Genomic DNA, 24,946 nt, shown 5'->3' with positions numbered 1-24,946 from the left:
GAGGACAGATTCGGAATTTTCAGGGAGGACAGCATAGCGGCCACTACAGCCACGATTTTCGCGATTTCCAGCCACTATTCACGGCGAGACAGTGGCAACACTGAACATCGACACTACAGGGTCACCATAGCGGGACTGCGCTGCAATAGCGGCCACTATTGATGACTAAGATTCAGTCTATGTAAATATAGCTAAATTTGATTTTAGTCTTCCATAAACCTTTTTGTTAGTTGATTCTTTTCAATAAGTTAATTTTATTCTTAATGTTCTAGTTCCTGTCTCTACATATCTCTGGCTTCTCTCATTGATCCTGAGGAACCAAAAGGTAATCTGTTTGGTGAGCCAGATTGATCTAGATAGTCTCCGCTGCATTGTGTTCAGTTTCTCAAATTGCACAATTATGTTCATCTGTTACATTGGTCACAGCATAGTTTTGCACTCACAACTGCTCCAATTTAAACTTCATCTTCCTTTCTCTATTGCTTTAAAAACTACTTGGTCATTTATTTTGCAAATTCTGGAATTGTTACAACTCACTCCCAACAGATCTTCCGGTTTTTTATTACATAGTTACTTGTAGGCCAATATATGCATTGCCTACCTATTATTTGATATAATTTTGCGTACCAACCTCTTATTTGATTATAATATATATTGCACACATATAACACCAAATAATCCTAAAACAGAATGTGATACCCAAAACAAAGAGAAACCAAAACCGTAGAAACCAGCAAATATCTATCACACAAGTGCTACACCTAAATGTGGATGATTAGTCTCTGCGTCCCTAGTTTAACCCTTGAACCATTGCAAGGGCAACAGCCCTCAATTGCCTAATTCTATCTCCTTTCCCACTCCAAAAGCAGCTTCTATAAAGTGCAAGACATGACTGTAATACTAATACTCATCTTCACCATCAACTGATCCATTCCAAAATCCTCTGGAGTTCATGCTCTCAAACAGAGCACAAGGATTGCTGAAACCCTAAAATCACAAAGATTAACAGGAATACGTTATAAAAAAAACAATTTCCTTATTTCAATTTCACCTCGCATTTGCCCATTCCTAATTCCTGAACCTTAAGCCCACCTCTCCACATCTATCATGTATGCATATAATTTCTCTCTAATTTCACTTTCACGTAGTAGAAATATTGGGCGTAATGTATCTTTAAACGATTTAAGACAAAAAAACAAATAACGATGTGGTTCATCATAATAGGACGCAAACAACTAACAGTTACTCTCATGGATCCAAAATTAAACGTTGGGTAAAAGCAGGTTGAACGTAATTTGTACTAAGTCTGAGAACAATGATGATGTACCTGCGAAGTGTGAGTTAAGACGACAATCACAATTCACAAATGAACTTCTGAGATCAAACGGAGACCAGAGAGCGAGAGTTGCAGTGGTGAGTTGTGAGCTCAGGCTAGGGTTCCGAGATCCAAGCGAGAAGTCCAGGTCCAGGGAAATTTTGAGTTAGACCCATTGAAAATTTTAATTACAAAATCTGAGGAAAGAGAAAATATTATTTTAATTTCTATTTTTAAAATATAAATTATTTTAACTCGTTATAGTTTTATGGATTAAAATATCCATTATGTTATAATATTATATTTTAAAATGACTGTTTTGATAATTTTAAGAATTAAAATAATACTTTTATAAATTTTAAACAAATTAAGTAGCGTTTATAATTTTTTAAACAAATTAAATTAAGGTACTATGCAAAGAAATTATTTTTCACAAATTTGTAGGTAGCGGAAACAGCTTCTTCATGAAACAAGTATGAATATTATAAGTGATAACGTTAACGTATCTAGTTTTAATTATTTAATTTAATGTAGTTATATTTTATATTTAAATTTGAAATAACTAATCAAATTAGAACAATTTCGTATCATGCATTTAGTGATAATCTATGAGCTTCGTCAAAACAATGCTTTGTGTTTTAAGATCAAGGTTAATAATTTTGTCCAATAATAATTAAGTAGTTTTTTTAATTCTTATATATACATCTTAAAATTTTAATATTATTATCACTCTGTGTTATCATAACATTATCGTAACTATATGTTTTGGTGCTAATGGATTCAAAATGGACTAATTTAGGATTTTGAATTTCCAATCATCATATACATAGACATAATTAATTACACCTGTAAGGATAAAAATGTTTTATGTATAATGTTGTGTTCTTATTTACTTTTATATTTATTAAATAATTGGAGAATATTTTTATTTTTTACTTTTATTTTATTTATTTAAATGAGTTTTCTCGTGTATAGAATTTAAGTGAAAGCAAGCCACAACTATGAAAATTATGCTATTTTTAAAGCTCAACTTTAACTCTTTTAAGAATATTGAATGAGAGGTAGTGAAAAAATAACATTAATAAAAATCCATAAAACATTTAAATCATTTTATTCTCGATGTAATTTGAATTCAAATTAGGTTTGATGACCCACCAATAAAAGAATTTGGACCTAAACCCTTGTTGGGTCTATGATATAATATCTTTTTTTTTGTTTTCTATTCACAGATTTTTAATTTTTTATTCCTAAAATATCTATTATAAATAGTGATTACTCTTTCACGCTCCGAAATGTCGCCATATTAAGTTAGGTACTTAGGTTATGCACTTGAAATATCAAAACGGGTGTGAAGGGTATTACAATAATATTAAAAGGGGAAAGGGTGCAAATAGCAAGCCTCGTTACCTAAATGTGTGCCATAACCTAATGTAATCATATTTGAATTATATTACATATATATATATTGTTATTATTCTTTACATTATCATACTTGAATATACGTTTAACCAGTATTTTTTACTTTTTTTCTTTTTACAGTTATATTTTTTATAAACACAAAACCGACCTCAAAATATTAATAATGATTTACCTTTATCCATTTGACTTTCAGAATTGCCATTAAAGGTAATTGCCAAACATCAAAAGCATGCAAACATAGCCCAGCATTCGTCAACTGATCTCTGACCTTCTCTTTCAACATGCATTGATGTTTTGAAAGTCGTCTATGGCAGGCATGGAAATTAAGCATTTAAGCTAGAACAAATGGCCATTGTAAGAATTTAAGTAGAAAAATTATATATAGATGGTGAATCATATAATTTCATTTGGGTGAATCTTATATTATTGTGGACAAAGTAGCATAACATCATATGATGAGATGCTTAGCTCGAATGAATTGTTACTTCATTCAAATATTAATATGGTTTTAGCTAATTTTGAATCATTATTTTATAGATACTAAATCTCTCAAATCTTGGTTTAAATCAAGAGTATCTCAAACTACAATATCAGTTTAAATTAAAAATCTGTCAATGGAAGACGTCTTGAACAACTCATAACTCAACTTGAAGAGGTGCGTGTAGCCCATGTGTGTAATTAAATTTTAAAATAAGTGATCAGTTTTCTAGAATGAGTTAAAATTAAACAAAAATTTAAAAGAATCTTGAAACTGCAAGGATGCATTGATAATTTTACGTTCGAAAAAGAGAGTCGGTTTATATGTTCAAGTATAATTTAATACTAGACAAAAATATAAAACCGTAGTAATTGTAATGTTTGCTTTATGCTTAAAAATAAAATCTCAAATTTTTAATAAAAAAATATAGTCTAAATTAATTTATACACATTTTAAAATCAAATTCATGAAATGACTTTTTTGCTTTGCAACAATAACCTCGAGATAACTGAAAACTGTTGAAAAAATTTCGTCTCAAGTGCATTGTATTTCGTATAATAAATTTCTCTACAGATTAAATAAATTATATTAGAGAAATTATTATCTTAGTCAAGCGTGGCTTACTCGCAAAGTTAGCGGAACTTGTAAATTCTGGCATGCGAATAATTGAGAGATTTAAAAAAGGAAACAGCAATGCAAAGCTGGTGTGGTGTGTTTACACTTACCGGATAGGCCACTCATAGTGAGTATTTAATTTTCTAAGAAATTGGTTGAAAATATAATATTTATGAAGTGAAAAATCTGCATCATAGTCCATAGAACCGTTTTTTGAATAGAAATGACAGTGAAGCACCGAAAGTACAAAGGCACTGACCGAGGCAATTGGGTGCCGATTTATTAGTTCTCCTGCGTCCACATTACCCAACTCCACGCTGGGATAAGGTCGACATGGCACTCATTTCGAGCTCATCCCCAAATCAGTGTCAGATATTATCCCAAACAATAACTACCAAATTCGAGTTCATACTCCAATTTTTAAAATGAAATAAAAACACATGGTTTTTATAAATATTATTTGTATTTAGCAACTTTTCTTACTTTCAGATGATAAACTATTTTATTTTTTTATGTATAAAAATGTTGCCTCGTTTAATTTTCCACCTTTTAAAATTATAGAAAAAATAGAGATTAAACTGAACGCTGATCGTAATCTTAGAAATATTTAATTAATTTTTATAGTTATATATAAAAGAAAATGAGGATAACGAACCTGGACTTTTGAGCGAGGAAGGTGATTCAACTTGCACGCTCGGTTTTAGCACTTTTGATTAATGAGCGTTGAATACTTTGAAAATATTGAGACTCCAAATCCAAATGAGCTTGTTCTTAGGCAAAACCAATCAATAAAATTGAATCAAAATTTAAATCTCCATCGATCATCTTTTGCGGCGTCTTCATTTTCCTATGTGCAAGACTAAAATGGCGATCGACGCCGCCAATCCCACACGAACCCCACGCACGCAATCGGAATCGCAATTGCAATCACAACGCGCCCCGCAAACACCGAGGACCACATCGTCAAGACCGACACGTGTCCCCTCTTCGTTCTCCGACAATCCTTCAACCTCTTACGGCGGCAGCGGCAGCAGCACCGCACACTACAGCGGCTCCACCGGCTACAGACTCTCCTCCGACACCTCCATTTCAAGCCGAACATCCCTCACCAGCCTCCGTGACACCCTCCCAGAAAACCCTAACATTTACGACTACTCCGAAATCTGCGTCGCCACCAACAACTTCCTCGCCAAACGCTACTCCTCCTCTACTCTTTGCTGGCGCTGCACGCTCCGCGGCGCTGACGTCATTGTTTTCCAGCGCAAGTTCCGGCGAAAACTCCAAACCTCACAGCTCCGAGAACTTCTCTCCGTCATTTGCCGGAGCCACCACGTCAGCATCATAAAACTTCTCGGCGCATCAATCTCCGGCGACCACATCTACCTCGTCTACGAGTTCGTCAACGGAGCAAGCCTCTCCGATTGCCTTCGCAACGCGAGGAACGTTCACTTCACGGTGCTTTCTACGTGGATGTCGAGAATGCAGGTAGCTACGGATCTCGCTCATGGCCTCGATTACATTCACAGTAAGACGGGTTTGAACATCAACTTCGTTCACAACCACATCAAGAGCAGTGCCATCATCGTCACAGAGCCTTCCTTCAACGCTAGGGTTTGCCATTTCGGCGCCGCGCAGCTCTGCGGCGAAATCGAGATCGAGAATGAACAATTGGGGGAAATCACCGAAGAACCCTCGTCGCCGGCGAGATCCAAGCAATTCCGGCGATCGGGGAGCAACAACGGGCAATTCGAAGGCGTCCGAGGGTACATGTCGCCGGAATTTCAAGCCACCGGCGTGCCGACTCAGGAGTCCGATGTGTACGCTTTCGGAGTGGTGATGCTGGAGCTGTTGTCCGGCGAGGAGCCGTTGAAGTTCAGGTTGGATGAGAAGACGCGCGATATCGTGAGGACGTCGGTGATTGACACGGCAAAGGCCGCCGTGGACGGCGGCGAGGGTAGCGTGGAAGGGAAGCTGAGGAAGTGGGTGGATAAGAGGCTGAAAGATTCGTTTCCCGTGGACGTAGCGGAGAGGTTGACACGTGTAGCGCTGGAATGCGTACACGTGGATCCAGATAAGAGGCCCAACATGGGACGCGTCGCTGGCAAGATTTCAACGCTTTATTTGAAGTCGCGGAATTGGTCTGAGAGCATTAAGATGCCTAATGATATTTCTGTTTCATTGGTTCCTCGATGAGTTTCTTCTTAGTTCTTATTCTTATTGGCGGCTTTCATTTCTTAATTGGTTTTTTCAGAGAGAACAAAATTAACATTGACCATGTTTTCATTTTGGATACAATGGTTTGATTGTGATGCCAGTGGTGGAATATGTATATTTTATAAACAGTGTTGTTACTTTCAGAAAGATAGGCAAATTATTTTATATTTGGAAATTAAACGTAATATCTGTTCCTGTAAAGTAAAACATCCTTCCTTTTGCTTCCAACAAAGTTTGCTTTCAGGTTTGAACTTCAAAGGTTGAATATAATATGTTTGATGGCACTAATCGCAACGCACGGGCTGAGGTATTAATTTTGAAGGTCAAAGAACTGAGAAATCTTCCTTCTATTTTATTGAATGGATCTCTTTCTGAAAACTTGTTCAAGTTTATGATTCTGCGCGGTTAAATTTTAAAAAGTCAAACTATTTGTAGATTGTATTTGATTCAGTCGCCTTGGACAGTAATGAGGCCATCTTTATATATTCAACGTTTTCTTTTAAATAATTTCCGTACACAGAGGGAAAAAATAATACGTGAATTTTCTTATAGCTTTTATTCTTGTTGTTGTTATTATTATTAGTATTGTTATTTTTAGAAATCAATAATAAGATATTATTTTTTAAAGTATAATGATCGCTGAATTATTTTTATTTTTAATTATATATATAACAAAAATCCTTATTGTCAATTTTTTCTTTTGTCTTTTTTGTTTTTCAATTTGTCGTCATAATTGGTGTCTGCATATAATGGTTTGGCTGATCGATTGTGACATGACTTATAGAATACTATATTTTATAAACAGCATTAAATTCAGAATGGTTGACCAATAAAATATATTTAAAATTTACAGTCTCACCTTCTAGTGTCTAAGCACATATTACTATATAAGGATGTTTCTATAATATTTTTTTTTAAACTTCAAATCACATATACACAAATTTTAAAATTTTTAATTATTTTCCTAAGTGATCATGCAACTTCTAAACTCACCTGAGTTTAAAAAAAAATCACATAATTTGTATGTAATAATTTCATTTTATTAATTTGCATAATTAATATCATATTAAAAAAGTTGTGTTGTTATATATATATATAAGGATAACTTGTTCAATAATATTAAAATACAAATAATAAATTTAAATTCAAATATATAAGTCTCTTGTGAGTGAGATTACAAGTATTGAAATTATTATTTATGTTGGCACAAGTTTACTTATAATTTTTTTTATATTGAAACAAATACTAATAGATTAGACTATACATTTAATTTTTACCATTAATACTAATTTACAAATTAATTATTATACATTAAAAATTTATATTTTATTTTTTATACAAAAAATTTATTATATTTTGTTAATACCCTTATAATATCGTTAATGATAGAAAAAAAATTAACACATAATAAAATATTTGTATGTGAATTAAAATATAAATTTTAAAGCATAAAACTAATTTGTAAATATGTTAACTACATGAACTAAGTATATATTTTAACTAATTGTATAATTTTTTAAGAATATAAAATATTAAACTTAGTTAAAGAAATTACATTATAATTTAATCGTATCTTTATAATACATTTGATTCTTAATTAATAAATAATCAACATTTATATTATAAATAAAAATCTATTATTTGAGAAGTGAAGCGTTAGTGGAGTTACTCTCCTTTTACCACATATATATTCTAGAATTAAAATTAATTTATAATAATTTGTAAATTACACTTTTTATTTATATATTTATTAACAATGTTTTAAAATTTGAAGATTAGAGTCTATTTGATGACTAAAATAGGATTATAATGATTAGGATAAGAGTATGATAGAATAAAAGCGTGATAAATTTTTATTAGATTAAATATTTGATGCAAACTTGGTAGAAATAAGAATATGACATAAATATATAAAAAAATGATAAAATTATCCTTTTATTTATATTTATTAAATTAAATTTTAATTTTTTTATATTATATAAATTATTTAATTAAAAATATATAAAATATAGAAAAGAGAGAAAAAAAGAGAGACCTATGAAATAAGGTACTTGATGAGGTATCTAAAAACTTGAAATGGTATTTTATATTTTTCTAGATTAATCGTTGTAATTTCTTTAATATTTTAAAAATAAAAAAGTATTAACATTTTTTTCAATTTAAACTATTAATTCTGTTATCTATCAATATATTATTATATCTTATTTATGTTTATCACTACACGACCCTTAAAGTTATTATTCAATTTTTTCTTATTATCACACATAAATTTTTATTTTTCAAATAAAATATTATTATTTTTGTAAAAAAATATCTTAATTTTTTATATTCTTTCAAATTTAGAGTTTGCTTTTAAAAATATTATCTTTTAAATTTATGATTATAAATATATATATATATATATTAATCATTGACATTTTAATTATTATTGTTACATTAAAGAATAAATTATTTTAAAATATATTATATTTAAAAATTATTTAATTTTATTAAATATTTATTATTTTAATGCATACTATTTATAGTTATAGAGTTAACTTAAAATATTTTTTAAATTATATATTTATATATAATTATTTACAAAATATAAAATTTTATTATTTAATCATTAAAATATGTGTATTTATTGTAAAATAAAATATCAATACATTGCACAATTTCCTAAAATAATTTTACTTAATTTTATATATCTTAATTTCTATGTAACGCGCACAGACATATTTTAAAAAAGACTTTTTTTATAAAAAATAAAATATTTATTATATTTAAAATGTAAAACTATATATAATCAATTTTAACACATAAATAAATACTTAATCTTTTTAATTATCATATAAAGCAATTTTTATTATATCAATTTAAAATTTGTTAATTTATTTTTTATAATATTATTATTAATTAAATATTTTATTTATGAGAGGTCATTTTTTATGGAAAAAATAAAATATTGCCAAAATATAGCGTTTTGAAAAAAAATTTGTAAATGTGAATTTTCTTTTTCAAGAAAATTGCTAGATTTCTTTTTAATTTTTAAAACTGTCACAAATGATTTTTTATTTTTCAAAAATCATCGTTGAAAATTTATTATTTTTTAGAAATTTGTGAGTGACAATTTTTAAAATTTAGTAATTTTTTGTTGTTCTATCAATATTTATACTAAAAACAGCTTAAATTTCATAGTTTTGCAATTTGTTCAAAAACATTATATTTTGATATATATATATATATATATTTTTTATTTTTTCAAATTCCATATATAAAAAAGCTTAAATATGTTATTGGTCCTTATAAATGTAAGTTATTTATGATAAGTTCTTATGAAATTTTTTGTTAGGAAGTAGTCATTTGAAAGTTGAAAATTTAGAATTTAGTTTTTGCCGTCAACTCCTCTATGTTAAGTGTTGAGCTGGGTCAGCATTATCACATGTCATATCACGTAATTTATTTTATAATATTTTATTTTTTAAAATAAATATTTATAAAAAAAACTTTGACATATTTTAAAAATTTATAAAAAGATCCTCTTCTTCTTTTTCTCCTTTCCGAAGCTCCAACTCCTATAACGTCAGCTATGGTGGCAGTCCCTTAGACAGTCACCAACCTTAGCTTTCCTAAGCAATTCAAGCTTACAAAGTCATCAATTATTGTTGTACCTTTCTTCAAATGACGCCATCTTCTATGAATTTTTGTTTAAACTCGCCCAGTCCAAGCCTAACCATCTCGGATCCACTCCTTCTATATAATTTCTCCCCCCTCACTCAAATCACCATGAAAATTAATGGATTTTCGAGCAGTTGTTTGGTGTTTGTTAATGAAAAGTGACTTTGAATTTGAGATCACACATTGACTGTATGAGGAGGAGGGGATGAATGTGAGGATCATGGTGAAGAAGTGAAGGTTAAGGGTGAGTTTGGAAGTGGGAGAATGGGAAGGGAAGGGACTGCAGGAGGTTGACAGTGGGGGTAGAGGGGTTGAGGAGGAGGGAGTGGAAGTGAGGGTTAGGGTTGTGGAGAAGGTGGGGCTTCTGCTGGTTGGAAAGGGAAGGGATTGGGGAGAAAGAAGAAAGTTTATTTTGTAAATATTTAAAATATGTTAAAGTTTTTTTGTAAATATTTATTTTAAATAATATAATATTATAAAAATAAATGACGTAATATGACATATAGTAGTGTTGAGCTAGTTTTCTGTTGCTAACTCAGCACTTAACAAAGGGAAGTTAACAGCTGGGGCTAAATCATAAATTTATAATTTTTTAGAAACTACATCTTAAAAAATATTTTATAGGGACTTATCACAAAACTACCGACATTTATAGGAATCAATAACATATTTAAGCTTAAAAAAATTACTATTTATAATTGTTGTAATGAATCAAGGTGATACTTCTTCGAGTGCCAACAATCTCTGTTGTTTTAGGTAGCGTTTCATCCGTGTTCTTAGAACTAGGACACTCATGTCCTTCAAATTTGTGTTTCGCGTGTCCTTCTATGTTTCTGTTTTCTAGTGAGACACTAGCTAAACATGATACACGTGTCTTTGTCTCTTAACCAAGCTAAACATGATACACGTGTCTTTGTCTCTTAACCAAACACTACTTTAGATACCTCTTTTGTTGGGCATAAGCTGGCAAGCTATTTTGCTTAGTTATGATTGTTGGTTTTATGGCAACTATCTAAACTAGGCAAGTAGGTTGTGGATAGGGATGAGAATGGATTAGGCCATGTTAGGCCTAAGATTAAATGAGTCTGACCTACTATACAAAATAAAGAGCCTAAACTTAAGTCTATAACCTGACATAGGTCAAATTTTTAGGCTTAGTCTAGTCTTTTTAAAAGATTGACCAGGTTCAATAACCTATTTAACATTACAACTTTCAAATAATACTAACAATTTAAATTTAACGAATCAATAGACTAATGGACTAGTAGCCAACGGGCTAACAGGTCAAAAGGCCTATTATTAATAAAATAGAAAACATATAATAAATAATTATATTTAAATATTATGTTTAATAAAAAAAATATACATAAATAGTTTCACATATTTCATATCTCAACATGACCATATTTAATAATTTTATAAAATTTCATATTTCAAAAAATTCAAAAGTTAACATGACTATATTTTCAAGACTCCTCACTTCTTTACGAATGTCACTACATAAAATAATGAATATCAAATAGTAATTTTTAACATGACACCTCTAAACAAGTGGCAATGACAATGAAGACGAAAGGAGAGAAAGTGACACAACAACACCTTTTGTTTTTTGTTTATACAGTTATGACTTTAAATAATTATACTTTAGTTAAAAAGTATTTAAATTAAAAAAGATTAAAATAGGAATTAGAAAATAATAAATTTTAGTAATGGATTGAAATATTTAAGAAATTAGACAAAATTTTAATTAATAGTTTTTTTTACAATAAATTTTAATTTTGATACTATAATAGTATAATTATAATTATTATATTATATATATATAACATAATTATTTAATTAGCTTGTTCCAACAAGTCTAATTTTTTTTAAAACTTAAATCTAACCTCTTTATTTGAATAGGCTTTTTCAAAAGTCTAAACTTGAACTTTTTAATAAATGAATCGTGATAGGCCTTAAATAAGTTAGACCTCTTACGCGCAGTCTGACCTATTTACATCTTTACCTTTAATCTTGAACACTTAATGCATATCTCCATTCTACTTTTTCTATGAATTAGAACTTTTTTCCCCCTCCCTTTTATGAAATGGAAAGAAAAATTAGCCTATACAAATTTGAGAATTTTGGACTACCATGAAGGAAAAATTAAAAGAAAAAAAAATCCCCTTAGTGTATTTAATAATAATTTTCATTTCAAGTACAATGCAATTAATTAATAAAAAAATTTATGTTTCTCTTTTAATTAATATTATTTTATAAATAAATTTAAAATGAATATGGTGGGGATAAAGATGAATTAATTTAGCTTATTAATGTTATATGATATATAGAGCCGACAACTAAGAATGTTTAAAACTTTTATCATCAGTGCCAGCTGTGACCGTAATCTAATTGTCATGTCTTACACTCTTTCATTTAGTAACAATAATTTTACTTACTTTTTTAAAGATGTTTTTAGTCTTTTTTGAATACAATAAACATTAGGTTGAAATCTTAATACATTAAGTTTTAAATGAATAATACCATTGCAATTACACACAATGATGTTAAAAAAAAATATTAATAACTACTACATACACGTGGCAGGAGTAAAGATTCAAGTTTTCATGCATTGGCCATTATTAATTCTTATTTTGAAACTAAAAAAAATATAGTCAAATATTTATCTTCTAAATGGCATTTGTAATATAATATAATAAAATAAACCTGAGTAGTAAATATCCTTCAAGAGGAGAGATTATATAAACCTACTATTGCGGTTGAGAGTAGATTATCAATAAGGCACAAAGAGTTCAACAAATAAAAATTGTATGGAGGGGAGTCAAGATTCTTCTTCAAGGAAAGAATGTTCTCCAAGCATGAAAACCAAGAAATTTGCTTCTAAAGGCAACAAAGACCGCCACACTAAAGTAAATGGAAGAGATCGTCGTGTTCGTTTATCAACAACTTGTGCTGCTCGAATCTTTCAACTCACTCATGAGCTAGGCTACAAAACAGATGGTAAGACTATTGAATGGCTCTTACACCAAGCTGAACCATCAATTATCGCTGCCATAGGCAATGGTTTTTCACCAAATCCTCCCAAGAATGAGTCGTTGCCATTAGAAGCAATTGCTAATGAAGATCTCACCAATCTTATAGAAATAAGGATAGAACAATTAGCTCCACCCTTTGAGTCCAACTTTGATATCTTGGGAAGCTCTGAATTAGAATTTTTTGATAACTAATGCAATTAAATTTCAGTGATGATGATAAAAAGAAAAAGAGAGAGAGAGAGAGGTTATGAAGTTTAGTGAAAGATGTTGGAAAAAAAAGTGCAAAATAAATAAATAATAGTAATAGCATTTTAAAGTGAAAAAATTTAAATGATTATCTTAATTATTCAGTCTTACTTAAATTGTTGCTAGATTTTTAATATTTATTTTTTAAAATTGACTCTTTGACAACAAATTAAATCGTATATTAATAACTTTATTAAATTTGTTCTTCCTCACTTAAAAAGATTTCTTACTTAATACATTAATAGACTTTTTATGTAATAATAAAATAAATAAATAAATATTAATAACAAAATTTTACCGTGAATAGCCAAACTTCATGACTATTTACACGTTATTATACAGAATCCTTCTTACTTAAAAAAAAAAAAAAAAAAAACTCTGAACACGTGCATATCTCCATTTGCGCAAATTTATTTTCTACTTAGTAGATAAACACGTCAACATAAATAAATATTTGAAATTGTCAGTAGATTCCATCAAATACAACTTGGATTAAAGTTTTAAAAAAATTACATTTTTATTAAAATGTATAACTCATATATCTCCCAATTTTATTTATGAAATTAAAATTAATTCTACTCGCCTTTAAATGAAATAAACAGTAAAAAAAATGTGTATAAACTTTCAATCGACTGAGAATAAAAAATATATCATTATCATATAATTTACTTGAAAAATAATTCATTACTATCATTAAATTTTGATTAAAAATTAATTTTACATTGCAACAACTTAAGAATAATTTATCACTATCATTAAATTTTAATTAAAAATTAATTTTATGTTACGAAAATGTCGGAAATAACTAATCATTAGCATTAAATTTTAGTTAAAAATTAATTTTACGTTACGACAAAAAAAAAATAACGAACTTTAATAAGTTTGTTTTATTTATTTATTATTGTCGCTTTCTAAAATCAATAAATATTTTTTTTTACAATTTTACTTTATTATTTAGTAGTTATTTGGTAAAGATAATTAATATTTAAAATTATTAATATATTAAATAAATAATATAAAAAAGACTAATATTATATTTTTTATTAAATTTAAAATGCTCATAAATTTTAAATTTGTGTATAAAACTTTAAGGGTTCATTTAGTTGCCAGGATATGATGACATTGGCAAGATAGAATAATTTATTTTAATAAAAAAATAGTAACACACTGTTTAATACACTTTTTATTATTGATTAAAATTTATTGAAAACTAAAGAAAATTTGAGAGAGAATTATGAATGCATAAATGAGAAAAAAATGAGAATCAAATAATTTTTAATAAATTTTAACTAATAATAAAGATTGTGCTCCAAAAAGTATGTTAAGTAGTATGTTATTAGCGTTACTCTTTAATCATGTTTAATTTTTAGTTTTTTTTTTGAATAATTTTTTGAATAACATAACATGATAGCTTACCTTATTAAGTTATTTTATCCTATTCTCATAATTTAAATTCTTATTTTTGAAAGGATGATAAGTTAAAACCCATCGTGACATATTAATTTTTTTTATTATACTTTTACTAATATTTTATATATATTTTTAACATTTTATAGACAAAAATATTTATAAAATATATATTTACTCATTTTATTAAATATAATTTAAAATTTTTGTTTTAATTATAACTTTTTATATAAAAAAATTTGATTAAATTTGGGGAAAATTATTATAATTTAATATCATACATGTATAAGAATATTTTAAAAAAAATTGATAAAAGAATACTTTTTTTATTTAAGCATAATTTATATCTTGCTCCTATTTATTTCAAACATTAAATAAGATGACATAATGTTATCTTTTTTATTACCCTAATGTACATTAAACATAAGATAAAAGTTTATTATTACTTTTTTAAATGTTATCTTTATTCAATTCTTATATCCTATCATTTCTTATGCTATTATTTAAAAATTAATTATTCATTGATTTTAGCTTGCATAATGGTGTTATAACGACATTTAAAACTTATGACCAATGCACGGGCTGAAGTATCCTTCAGGCATCGTACTCCTTCCATTTTTGTTTTTTGACATGTAAAGTTGGGTTAATTAAGTATTTAATTTCTACAAAATTTGTACAATTTAAACTTAATTTTTATAATTTTTAACGAAAATATAATTTTACTTTTTCATAAACTAGAATTTTTAGTTTCTTGAACTGAAATTATCCATTAAATATAGCCAAGTATTAACTTTTAGTTGAGTTATATTAGGTAAAGAGACTAAAATCAATAGTTTGTGCAAATGTATAAATTATATTTTTACAAAAAATTTATAGAAACTAGTCCAAATTACACATTTTTTACAAGACCAAACACTTAATCAATCCTTTAAAGTTTTATGCAAAAAATATAAAAATAATTAACATTTTAAATTAAATAAAAATTATTATTTTAGTTCTTATTATATTATTTATTTATTATGTTACTTATTTCACATATTTATTATCTTTACCAAGAAAATATTAAAGTAAAATTACAAAAAATAATTAATCATTCATTGATTTTAAAAAATGACAATAATAAAATAAACAAAACAAACTTATTGATGTCTCAAAGGAAAAAAAGGTAAAATAATATTTTCTTCAATTCTTTTTATAAGAAATAAAAAACTAAATTACTAGAATAAGAAAAATAATTAAATTAGTTATATTTTTTATAAATATAAATTTTATTCAAAAAATACCTATAATATTAAAAGTTGTAGTACATATAATTATTGCTTCATAAACACACATTTAATAATAAAAGAAACCGTATAGAAAAAATTCAACAATTAATTTCAAATTTATCCTATGTTTCAACCCCCCCCCCCCCCCTCTCTATTTTGTTCTTTATAAAAAAAAGACCAGAGACGGTATTCACTAAGATGAGATAACATTAATTTTGAAAGTTAAAAATTTATTTATTTTCATGTTATCGTAACATAAATTAATTTTCAATCAAAATTTATCAATCATAATAAATTATTATCCAAATTCTCATAACGTAAAATCAATTTTTAACCAAAATCTATCAATAGTTTATTTTTTAAATAATAATAACTTAAACAATTTCTAACTAAAATCTAATGAGTGAAATTATTTCCCAAGTTATACAATAATGATAGATTTTTCAATTTTTTCATAATGGGTTGAAAATTTATAGTTACACTCTTTAATGTTTGTTTAATTAAAAAAAATTAAATTCATAAATATAATTAAAATAGACGTATAAATTAATCTAAACTACACATTTTAATAAAAATGTATTTTTTCATTAAAAAATGCAAGAATTAATTTTTTAACTTTAAACCAAATTGTGTTAAAGATCTGAGTAAACTTTTCTTTATATTAATAAATGGAAATCAAAATAGAAAGTCAACTATATTAAGTTGTTTCATACGGTGAGATGTCGATTATAAAGCAGCCAACTTAATACATTCAACCATTTATTAACATTTACATGTTAAACTGCCACATTAGAATAAAGTTACCAAAAAGGAGATGTATAGTGAGGATTTTTTTCAAGAAATATTTCATATAATTACATGTAAATAGTTAAATTAAATTATTAATATATAACTTTTGATAACTTTATCTTGACTATTCATAATAAAATTTGGTTATTAATATTTATTATTTTATTATCACATAAAAAAGGTCCATTTAAGTGAAAATGAGAAAAAACAATTTTTAACAAAGTTATCAAAATTCAATTCAATCTATTGTTAAGGAGTTCAGGCTGAAAAATAAACACTAAGAATCCAACAAGAACCTAGACAAGACTTAATAATTAAGATATTTATATAAATTTCTCCTTTGCAAAATGCTGATATTACTATTAAATTTATTTATTTTACTCCTTGGTCTAACATTTTTTACTTCATGTTAACTTCGTAATCTTTCTATTTTAATCACCACTAATATATGATTAGATTAGCTATAAAAAAATTCTAAATCAAAATTTGCCAACCAATCAAACTCTAGCTCAAAGGATGAAGAGAAGATTATTTTGTTCTTACCTCTATAAGATTAGTAGCATCCTCCTAGACGACTTTCTACGGCATCAAGTTGTTTTCAAAAGGCATAGGTAGGATGATAATTGATGACTTAGCATAGTGTAAAATCTAATCAATGATTTCAACATTTGTCTTGTAACCTAACTCACGGTTAAGTTATAAGATTCAAGTAGCACAAGTTGTCAATAAATGAACACGAAGACTTTTCTTGTTCACCTTAAAATGATGGTTATTATTGTCTTTGGAATCAAACCTTTTGATTTTCATGCCTAAAAGACCTTTCATTAAACAAGAATAATGACCCAACTCCATACAATTGTTATTACTAAACTCATTATATCCACAATACCTTACTCTCAATTGCAGCAAGTTTATATAAAAACGCTTATCTAAGAGAATCTTTACTACTTAGATGTATTATATTATATTACAAAGATAGGGATTTAATTTAATTATAGTATGTTTCTTTTGGAATTTTAAAATGAGAATTAATCAAGGTCAATGCATGAATAAAAAATCAAATTCTCAAAAATATTATTAATTAATAGATCTCTTTTAATAACTCTCTCTAAAACTTCTTGTAACTCCAATGAATATAATTAAGCCTGAGTATTTAATGTCACCCATCTGAAACTTGGTGTTTTAAAATTTTTAATCCAATGTTTAGTGTATTCAAAGAAGACTTGGAGGGTGCATCTTAGAAAGGTAACGGAATTATCAATACCAAATGTAAGAGTACAAGGCATGACAACAAGGTTGTAGCTACACCTAACACTAGTTCAAATTTTCAAACATTTTTAGTTGTTGACTCTATATGTCATGTAATATTAACAGGCTAAATCAATTCATCTCCTCATTATTCTCAATTTATTTATAAAATAATATTAATTAGAAAAAACTATCAACTAAGAGAGGGACATAAATTTTTTCCCATTAATTAATTAAGTTGTACTTGGAATGGAAATCATAATTAAACACATTGAGAAGAGATTTTTTTTCCTTTTAATTTTTCTTTGGTCTTTCACTATATCTCAAAAATTTTATTGACTAATCTTGTTTTTCATTTTCATTTCATGAAAAGGAGGGCAAAAAGTTCTTTTCATATAAAGAACTAATGCTCATTTGGATTACTCTAGAATTACTTCTAGATGACCAAAGTTTATTAAAATCAAAGATTCTCTTGTACAAAAAATTATTCTGAATCTTTATTTCACAGAACAAATGAACACAACAAAAGTAATGCTTACAACATTAATAACAAATTAGCACATACCTTGTAGCTCTCTTTGTGGCAATCGGCATACTTTGGGCCTCTAATTTGAGCCATATATATATGTGCTTGCAAAAAGAATTGATGATTATTTCCGTGTCAAGATCTGAGAACTGGGATGAGATGCAGCTAATGGAACACCATCCGTATTCTTATGATATTCAGCATTTCAGATTACTGGCAAAACAACACTCAGCAGTTCACCCAAATAATGTATAACGCTACTCATTTCACTGCTTTATTTTTCAACATTTCTTCATCACAGTTGTGTGGAAGAGTAAAATCTGGCACCTCCTCAATATCATCTGGAGGCTAATAACGGAGATATGCAATCAATATGGTCATCAAAACAAAAATAAGCTGAAAATGTCAAACACATGCTAGACCACTAGCCTACCTGCCATTGTTCCAATAGCTGCCATAACAAGAAACCAACAATCATAACCAAGCAAAACAGCTTGCCTGCCCAAGCTCCACAAAAGAGGTATCTAAAAGAACAGAGACTGTTAGCACTGGTAAAAGTATCACCTTGATTCATTACAACAAGTATGCTTTAATACTGAACTGGCATTAACCTTTAAATAAAGACGAAAATCTATAAATTATTACAATCAGATTCACATTCCTCCTATCTGAATCACTCTCCATATCAAAAGAATTGCCATGTTAGTAGGACTCTCAAGTGAAGTTCTCAACTTACATTTCTTTACCAAGTATCAACTAGCTTATGTTACAAACAGATTAAACGAAGATGCTCAAATAATTAACAAAATCACATAATTAAAACTGAATGGACAATGGACTTCCTATTACAACTATCAACTATGTGTTGCCATTACAACCAAATTGAACCTATGATGTTTAGAGTGTACCGTGAGAGACGTTCAAGTAGATTTTGATTGGAGCACTTCAAAGCACGATCATATACAATTTCAGTCCTTTGGGCAACATCATGCCAGTTGTAGAGTTCTTTCATCTACAGAAAATACATAAACAAAAAACTAATTTTCTCACTAAATGCATCAGAAAGACCATTTAAACTACAAACTCACTCGATTATGCATGACTTGAGGATCAATTTTGGGCAGCCTAAATATTGCCTTTTGAATTGCAAGCACCATTTCACTAGGATCAGGTTCTGCCAAAACAATCATATCATCTGGCAAAACCTATATAGCAATGAAGTGAATTGATATCAAGCCCTGAGGCATTCCAAAATTGTGGAATTGACAATAAATTCAGTAGTTAAGCTCATACACAAAATTCCACAAAACTATATAAAAGGTATATATTCTCGTACTAAACAGGTATAGGAAATTTGTAGCATCTACCTCAGGAACTCCTCCGACACGTGTGCTGACGGTTAACAATCCACAACTTGCAGCCTCTAATATGGCTATACAAAAAGCTTCCGTTAAGGAACTGAAACAGTGCAAACATTATTAATGAAGATTTGCGATCATGCAATGTAACTAGTTCAAAATTGGAGAGCCCTATCATTTCACAAAGAAAGAAACTCATGCATCTAGAATTGCTCAACTTCCAGAATTAGAAGACAACAGATTTATATATTCATTGTTGTAAAGGTTAAAGAGAGGATAGATTTGTTAAGGAACCCAAACCTGTTTAAGAAGATGTGCCCAGATATCAGCACGGATCGAACTTGTGCATGTTGCACAGCTCCCAACATTTCAACTCGATCTTGAAGAGAATGCCTTTCTCTCATCTCTTCCAACCGCACACGCTTGGGTCCCTCGCCGCCAATTATAAATCGAACCTTCAAATGGATAATTGGATATATAAGTTCTACCTTCGAAAGCCTACTATTACGGAAAAAAAAAAAAAGGAAAGCTAATCAAAATCACTCCTGTACAAAGCTTTACATATTTCATTTGGTGCTGGCATCCTGTATGAAGACATCTATAAAGTAATGACAATGTATGCCTAAAAGGGTCAAGACAGAGCTATCTGTCAAATAGATAAAAAGTTTACATCAAAGTACTGACACATACTTGAGGACTGCAACCAAATTTTATTTCAGCACTGATATTTAGATTAATATAACAGATTATAAAGAAAATTATTTTTGGTAAACATGTACAGAAAACTCACCCTAGAGCATTTTCAAAGGTTCAGTGCTGTGTACATTGACGAAAGTACCATACTATCTTCAAAAGATATATCTATATACTATCTGAATACAGCCCCAAGTAACTGTGCTAATTCATATATTTTTACCCTAATCTCTTGAAAGGGAAATTGGGGGGAGCCTAGATCCTTTTATGTCCATTTAAACATAAATTTTGAAATTAGATTATCTATCATGATGTTCAAGTTAGATGATAAAAATTCATTGATAACAAACAATTAGTGACAAAATGAACAAAAGTATTTTTTTGCTAACATTCCTGTGTGCCCTATGAAGTTCTTCATGAAAGTAGGACCATCTTCCACAGTAAAATCCTGAGTCATTTTTCCATATTTTCCATCAATTTTTCACAGGGAATTCTCCAATTATAATCAGAGAGCAACATGGAAAGAATTAATTAGGGAATGTTGTGGCTTTTTAAAAGCTTCAGATAATCAGTAGCAAGAGGTTGTTTCTTCTTCTTCTTCTTCTTATTATTATTATTATTATTATTTGGTGAATATTTGATAAAAGCTACTCTTAAGTGCTATCAAATAAGCAATTGCTAAAAATTCTTGTAAAACTTGAAGTATCTAAAACCACAAAAACAGATATAATTTAGTATATAGCACAAATTAGGAAATGATACAGCTAGAATATAAGAAAAGGCGCTGGTTCTTAAGAAATTGCATATATTTGATATGCCAACAGCAGCTTTGAAAAGCAGTCAGGCTTTCTCAAAAGCATCTACAATTTAAACAGAGCAACCAAAGAAACACTATAAGGAAATTTTATCAAACTAAAGTTTGCAACTTTAAGCACCATGATATAAAGCCAGAGCATTCTGAAAGGGCCCCTAGCTTATGCATTGTCTCCATGTAAGAAAGAACTCAAGTTTCAAATTTCCTAGTTATGCAAGACAAACTAACAATGTTTTCATAAACTCACATTGGGATGTAATCGGCATACTTCTGGAATGACTTCAACTAGCAAATCAACTCCCTTCCGATAAACCAATCGACTAATAACAACAACAACTATTTCCGATGGACTGGGACGATCCACTGCTGGCTTGAACATGGCAGTGTCAACAGCATTAGGTATTACAAAAACCTTCTCTGGTGGCAAACCTGACCGCAACACTGTGTTCTCCTTGCTTGTATGGGAAACACAAATGGCTTGACTAACATCTGCCAAGGTAAACTGCAAAACCTTGTTCATGTGGATGCTCCCAACATCAGCAAAACCATAAAGCGAATGATCCGTAAACACAACCTTATATCCCATGGTTCTTGCATGCATTAGAGCTTCATGACAAAATGTTGAAAATGCTTGATGTCCATGCACCACAGTAATTCTCTCTCGAATAAGAACAGTTCTTATAATTGGTAGTAATCCATAGAAGGTTGGTAATGTGTTCTGCATAACAAAAGGCCTCCATGGAACATAGTAGACTTTCAAACCACCAGTCATATACCTGACCCCAGATCGATTTCTGTAAGCATGCGTTGCAATCACCACCTGAATAGTCATTTTCTTTGAAATCACATCATTACAAACAACTTTGGCATAAGAAAGAAAAAAGGGTAAATTACTCTCCTTCCCCTGTACTTTATGTTTACTGCATAAACTTCCCATTCCCATCTATAATTAAATCCAAAATGCTATTGAACATGAATATCCAATAAGTTTGTTAACTACACCTTTATCTATTGTTATTGCTAGTTTGCCCTTGCGTGTCTAAAAAGGAAAAGACTGAATTCATTTTGGCATAGTTGAAAGTTGAATTCAGCTTCATCAAATGTGAGAGATATACAAGTAACTTAAACTCAAATTGAATAAATAAAAAAAAATATTGGCTGACCTTGTGGCCTAACTTGAGCAAGCATTGTGAGAGATAATATATATGATTCTCCACACCACCAAAGTTGGGATAGAAAAAATCTGAGACCATCAGGATTCTATGCTTTTGGGGATCACCCATTATTTCACCTCACACGTAGATGGCTGCAGAATAACAACAATAATAATAATGGTGATGATGATGATGAGAGGGAGAGAGAGAGAGAGAGATAGATCACACTATGCAGTTACCTTTCAATCTCACCAAGGCTGTGCAAACCCTAACACGATCAAGAATGGAGGAAATGATGGCAGAGGCACTTGCACACTGCTTGTGCTATCAATGTTCCTTTCTTTAGTATGCACTCAGTTTTATCTTGTGTAAATTTGTGTTATCATTTGTGGCGTTGAAGGCCATGAGTTGGTGCCTTGATCAAATATAACTTGAAGTAGCTAGTATCCCTCTTACTATATTTAATTTCGTCATTTGTAAATCTAACTATGTGTATTGAGTGCGATAACAGAATCCCTGCCAAAAAAGGAATTTGATAACTGAAATAAAATTTAAGAGTGGTGATTCACAGTCAAACACAAGTTCTACACATACATGTGGATGATTAGTCCCTACCTCCCTGGTTTATCCCTTGAACCACTCCATTCAAGACATGATTGTAATAATAATACTCATCTTCACCATCAATTGATCCATTCCAAAAACCTCTTCATGCCGTCAAACAGATCGCACGGATTACTAAAATCCTATAATCACAAATATTAACAGAATACCTGACAACAAAACAAAACTCCTTATTTCCACTTGCATTTTCAGAGGTAACTTAGCCCCATGTCCATTCCTGAACTTCTAAGCCCACCTCTCCATATATATCATGCATGCATATATTTTTCTCTTATTTCTTATTTCACTTTCATGTATGTGTGGTTCATAAAAGGATTCAAACAAGCACATGGAAAGTTACGATTATGGAATCCAAAATTAAACGTTCTATAGATAAAAGCAGGTTGAATTAAATTAGCACAAAGTCTTGGAACAATGATCATATACCTGCGAGCTGTGAGATCCAACGGAGATGGCCTTCGACTCAGAGCCAGAGTTGCTGTAGCAAGTTGTGAGCCGAGGCTAGGGTTCTAACTTCCCAGGTCCAAGCAATTCCAGGTCCAGGGAATTTTTAAGAAAAATTTAACTACAAAATTCGAGTAATAAATTATAAAAATAACGTTTTGATTTTTAAAATTACTAAATGTATTTTTTTTTTAATATCCAAAGTATAGGTGAGATAGGTTTTGAAGCTCTGCAAAAGTCACAATATATCAAAATCCGATCGAGACGAATATTTATAATCTCACTAATTTCGACAAAATAAATAAAGACGTTGCATATGTAAAATAGTTGTATGCATGATATGTATAAAATTCTGGTAAGTTTATAAATTTATTAAATCTTATATTTGGTCGTTTATTTTTCTCATTTGTATTTAGTCTTTCAACTTTAGTATGAGGAGTAAAGAAAATGTAAAGAAATACGAGAAAAAAATTCATTAAAATATTTATCAAAAATTAAAAGAACACATATTAACATATACTTTACATTTTAGAGGAGTTATAATTAAATATATGGTTGTTTTTAGTATAGAATTTCTGTCAAAATTTATGTTGTATCAGTGCAATTGGAAGTAAATCAACTAAGTTCATAGCAAGACTTATAAAAGTATTACCGATCTAATTTGAGCATCTTTACATGATATTTCTGAACAGAAAGTTCAATAATAATAATAGCATGACAAAGGGATTGTTTATATTTCATTTTAATAGTCAAAGAAAAATACTGCACCAAATAGTGATGATTCTAAAGTTTCTCTCGAAGTAAAATAGAGGTGTCTAATACATAATTCGTAAGGAGAACATCATTTTATAAAACCATTTAATCTGAATGCTACATTAAAAACATTTTTCAGAGGAAGGAGATGGATTAAGCATAAATTATTTAAAATCTGAATGTTACCCCATTTTGTGTTGGGAAAAAATAATCAGCATCGTCATAAGTATGAATACTTTCTTTGGATTAGTTTGATTTTATTTTTTTATCATGGATTAGTTTGATTTTGGGCCTTGTAGGTGATCTATTTACCCAAACCTCAACATGAACGGTTCAATAGCTTTGTTTTATAATTTTTGTTCAACGTGCAAATGCTTTCTGAAATTGACATCAGCAATAAGTATCGTATAATCTGGGCCTTTGCACCCTTTTTCCTCTCACAATACACCCAAAAAAAAAGTTTCCTTGTAAACTTAAAAGAAAACTATCTATTATTATAAAATTAATATTAATAATTTACCTAATTGAATAATTATTTTATATATTTAAAAAAACGTAAATTTGTATTTACAAATCTTAACAGGTGTTTGCTATAATATCTATAAATTTGAAATAATATTTTATATTTTAATAATTATATTTTTTTAATATCTTAAAGATTATATAATATTAACGTCTTTTTTAATTAAATAATTAATTTTATTATCTATTAATATAAAATTAATAATGAAAATAATTTCACGGACAATAGAATCAAATCTTCACAATTACAAGTTACATGAATTTTTACCTAAAATAATAAATCCGTCAAACGCTCAAGGGCAAATTCGACCAATTTTCCTTTTTAACATAAAAAATGCGTAAGATACGACTCAGTGACCTTTAT

The 24,946-nt window shown here is 28.9% G+C and overlaps 2 protein-coding genes across 4 annotated transcripts; one reads left to right on the top strand and one right to left on the bottom strand.

Annotated features, from left to right (window-relative positions):
* Window positions 1–735: 735 nt before the first annotated feature.
* Window positions 736–23,431, bottom strand: LOC113853815 (phosphatidylinositol N-acetylglucosaminyltransferase subunit A). Of its 3 annotated transcripts, XM_027484465.1 has the most exons (11): window positions 23,290–23,382; window positions 22,855–23,012; window positions 22,479–22,755; window positions 22,249–22,391; window positions 21,333–21,905; window positions 19,879–20,033; window positions 19,588–19,678; window positions 19,309–19,425; window positions 19,129–19,232; window positions 18,654–18,744; window positions 18,005–18,568 (listed from the first exon to the last, which is right to left on the bottom strand). In XM_027484465.1, exons 4-11 carry the CDS (start codon window positions 22,366–22,368, stop codon window positions 18,482–18,484), a joined length of 1,338 nt encoding a protein of 445 aa, XP_027340266.1. In that variant the 5' UTR covers window positions 22,369–22,391; window positions 22,479–22,755; window positions 22,855–23,012; window positions 23,290–23,382; the 3' UTR covers window positions 18,005–18,481. The 3 variants fall into 3 exon arrangements, 2 of the variants coding, with proteins under 2 accessions (XP_027340266.1, XP_027340265.1); XM_027484464.1 differs by lacking the exon at window positions 22,855–23,012 and having other exon boundaries at window positions 18,034–18,568; window positions 23,290–23,431; XR_003502704.1 differs by lacking the exons at window positions 19,129–19,232; window positions 22,855–23,012; window positions 23,290–23,382 and adding an exon at window positions 736–923 and having other exon boundaries at window positions 18,260–18,568; window positions 22,479–22,756.
* On the top strand, window positions 4,492–6,282 carry LOC113853817 (lysM domain receptor-like kinase 3). Its single transcript, XM_027484466.1, has one exon. The coding sequence runs from the start codon at window positions 4,677–4,679 to the stop codon at window positions 6,018–6,020; it is 1,344 nt and encodes a 447-aa protein (XP_027340267.1). The 5' UTR covers window positions 4,492–4,676; the 3' UTR covers window positions 6,021–6,282.
* Window positions 23,432–24,946: the final 1,515 nt, after the last annotated feature.

This window comes from Abrus precatorius, unplaced genomic scaffold (genome assembly GCF_003935025.1).
Source record: "Abrus precatorius isolate BTA unplaced genomic scaffold, Abrus_2018 Scaffold11, whole genome shotgun sequence".
NCBI classification, from domain to species: domain Eukaryota; kingdom Viridiplantae; phylum Streptophyta; class Magnoliopsida; order Fabales; family Fabaceae; genus Abrus; species Abrus precatorius.
The sequence above is the reverse complement of the archived record's forward strand: the minus strand, read 5'-3'. Positions and strand labels throughout refer to the sequence as shown.

What these genes read in the sequence shown, in the direction of transcription:
- LOC113853817 (XM_027484466.1), top strand. Translation starts at nt 4,677, where the DNA reads ATGTGCAAGACTAAAATGGCGATCGACGCCGCCAATCCCACACGAACC.
- LOC113853815 (XM_027484464.1), bottom strand. Translation starts at nt 22,368, where the DNA reads ATGGGTGATCCCCAAAAGCATAGAATCCTGATGGTCTCAGATTTTTTC. An exon ending in TATGCCGATTACATCCCAAT is followed by an intron (nt 20,034 to 21,332) that starts GTGAGTTTATGA and finishes ATCCATTTGAAG; the next exon opens with GTTCGATTTATAATTGGCGG. An exon ending in GGGCACATCTTCTTAAACAG is followed by an intron (nt 19,679 to 19,878) that starts GTTTGGGTTCCT and finishes GCACTGTTTCAG; the next exon opens with TTCCTTAACGGAAGCTTTTT.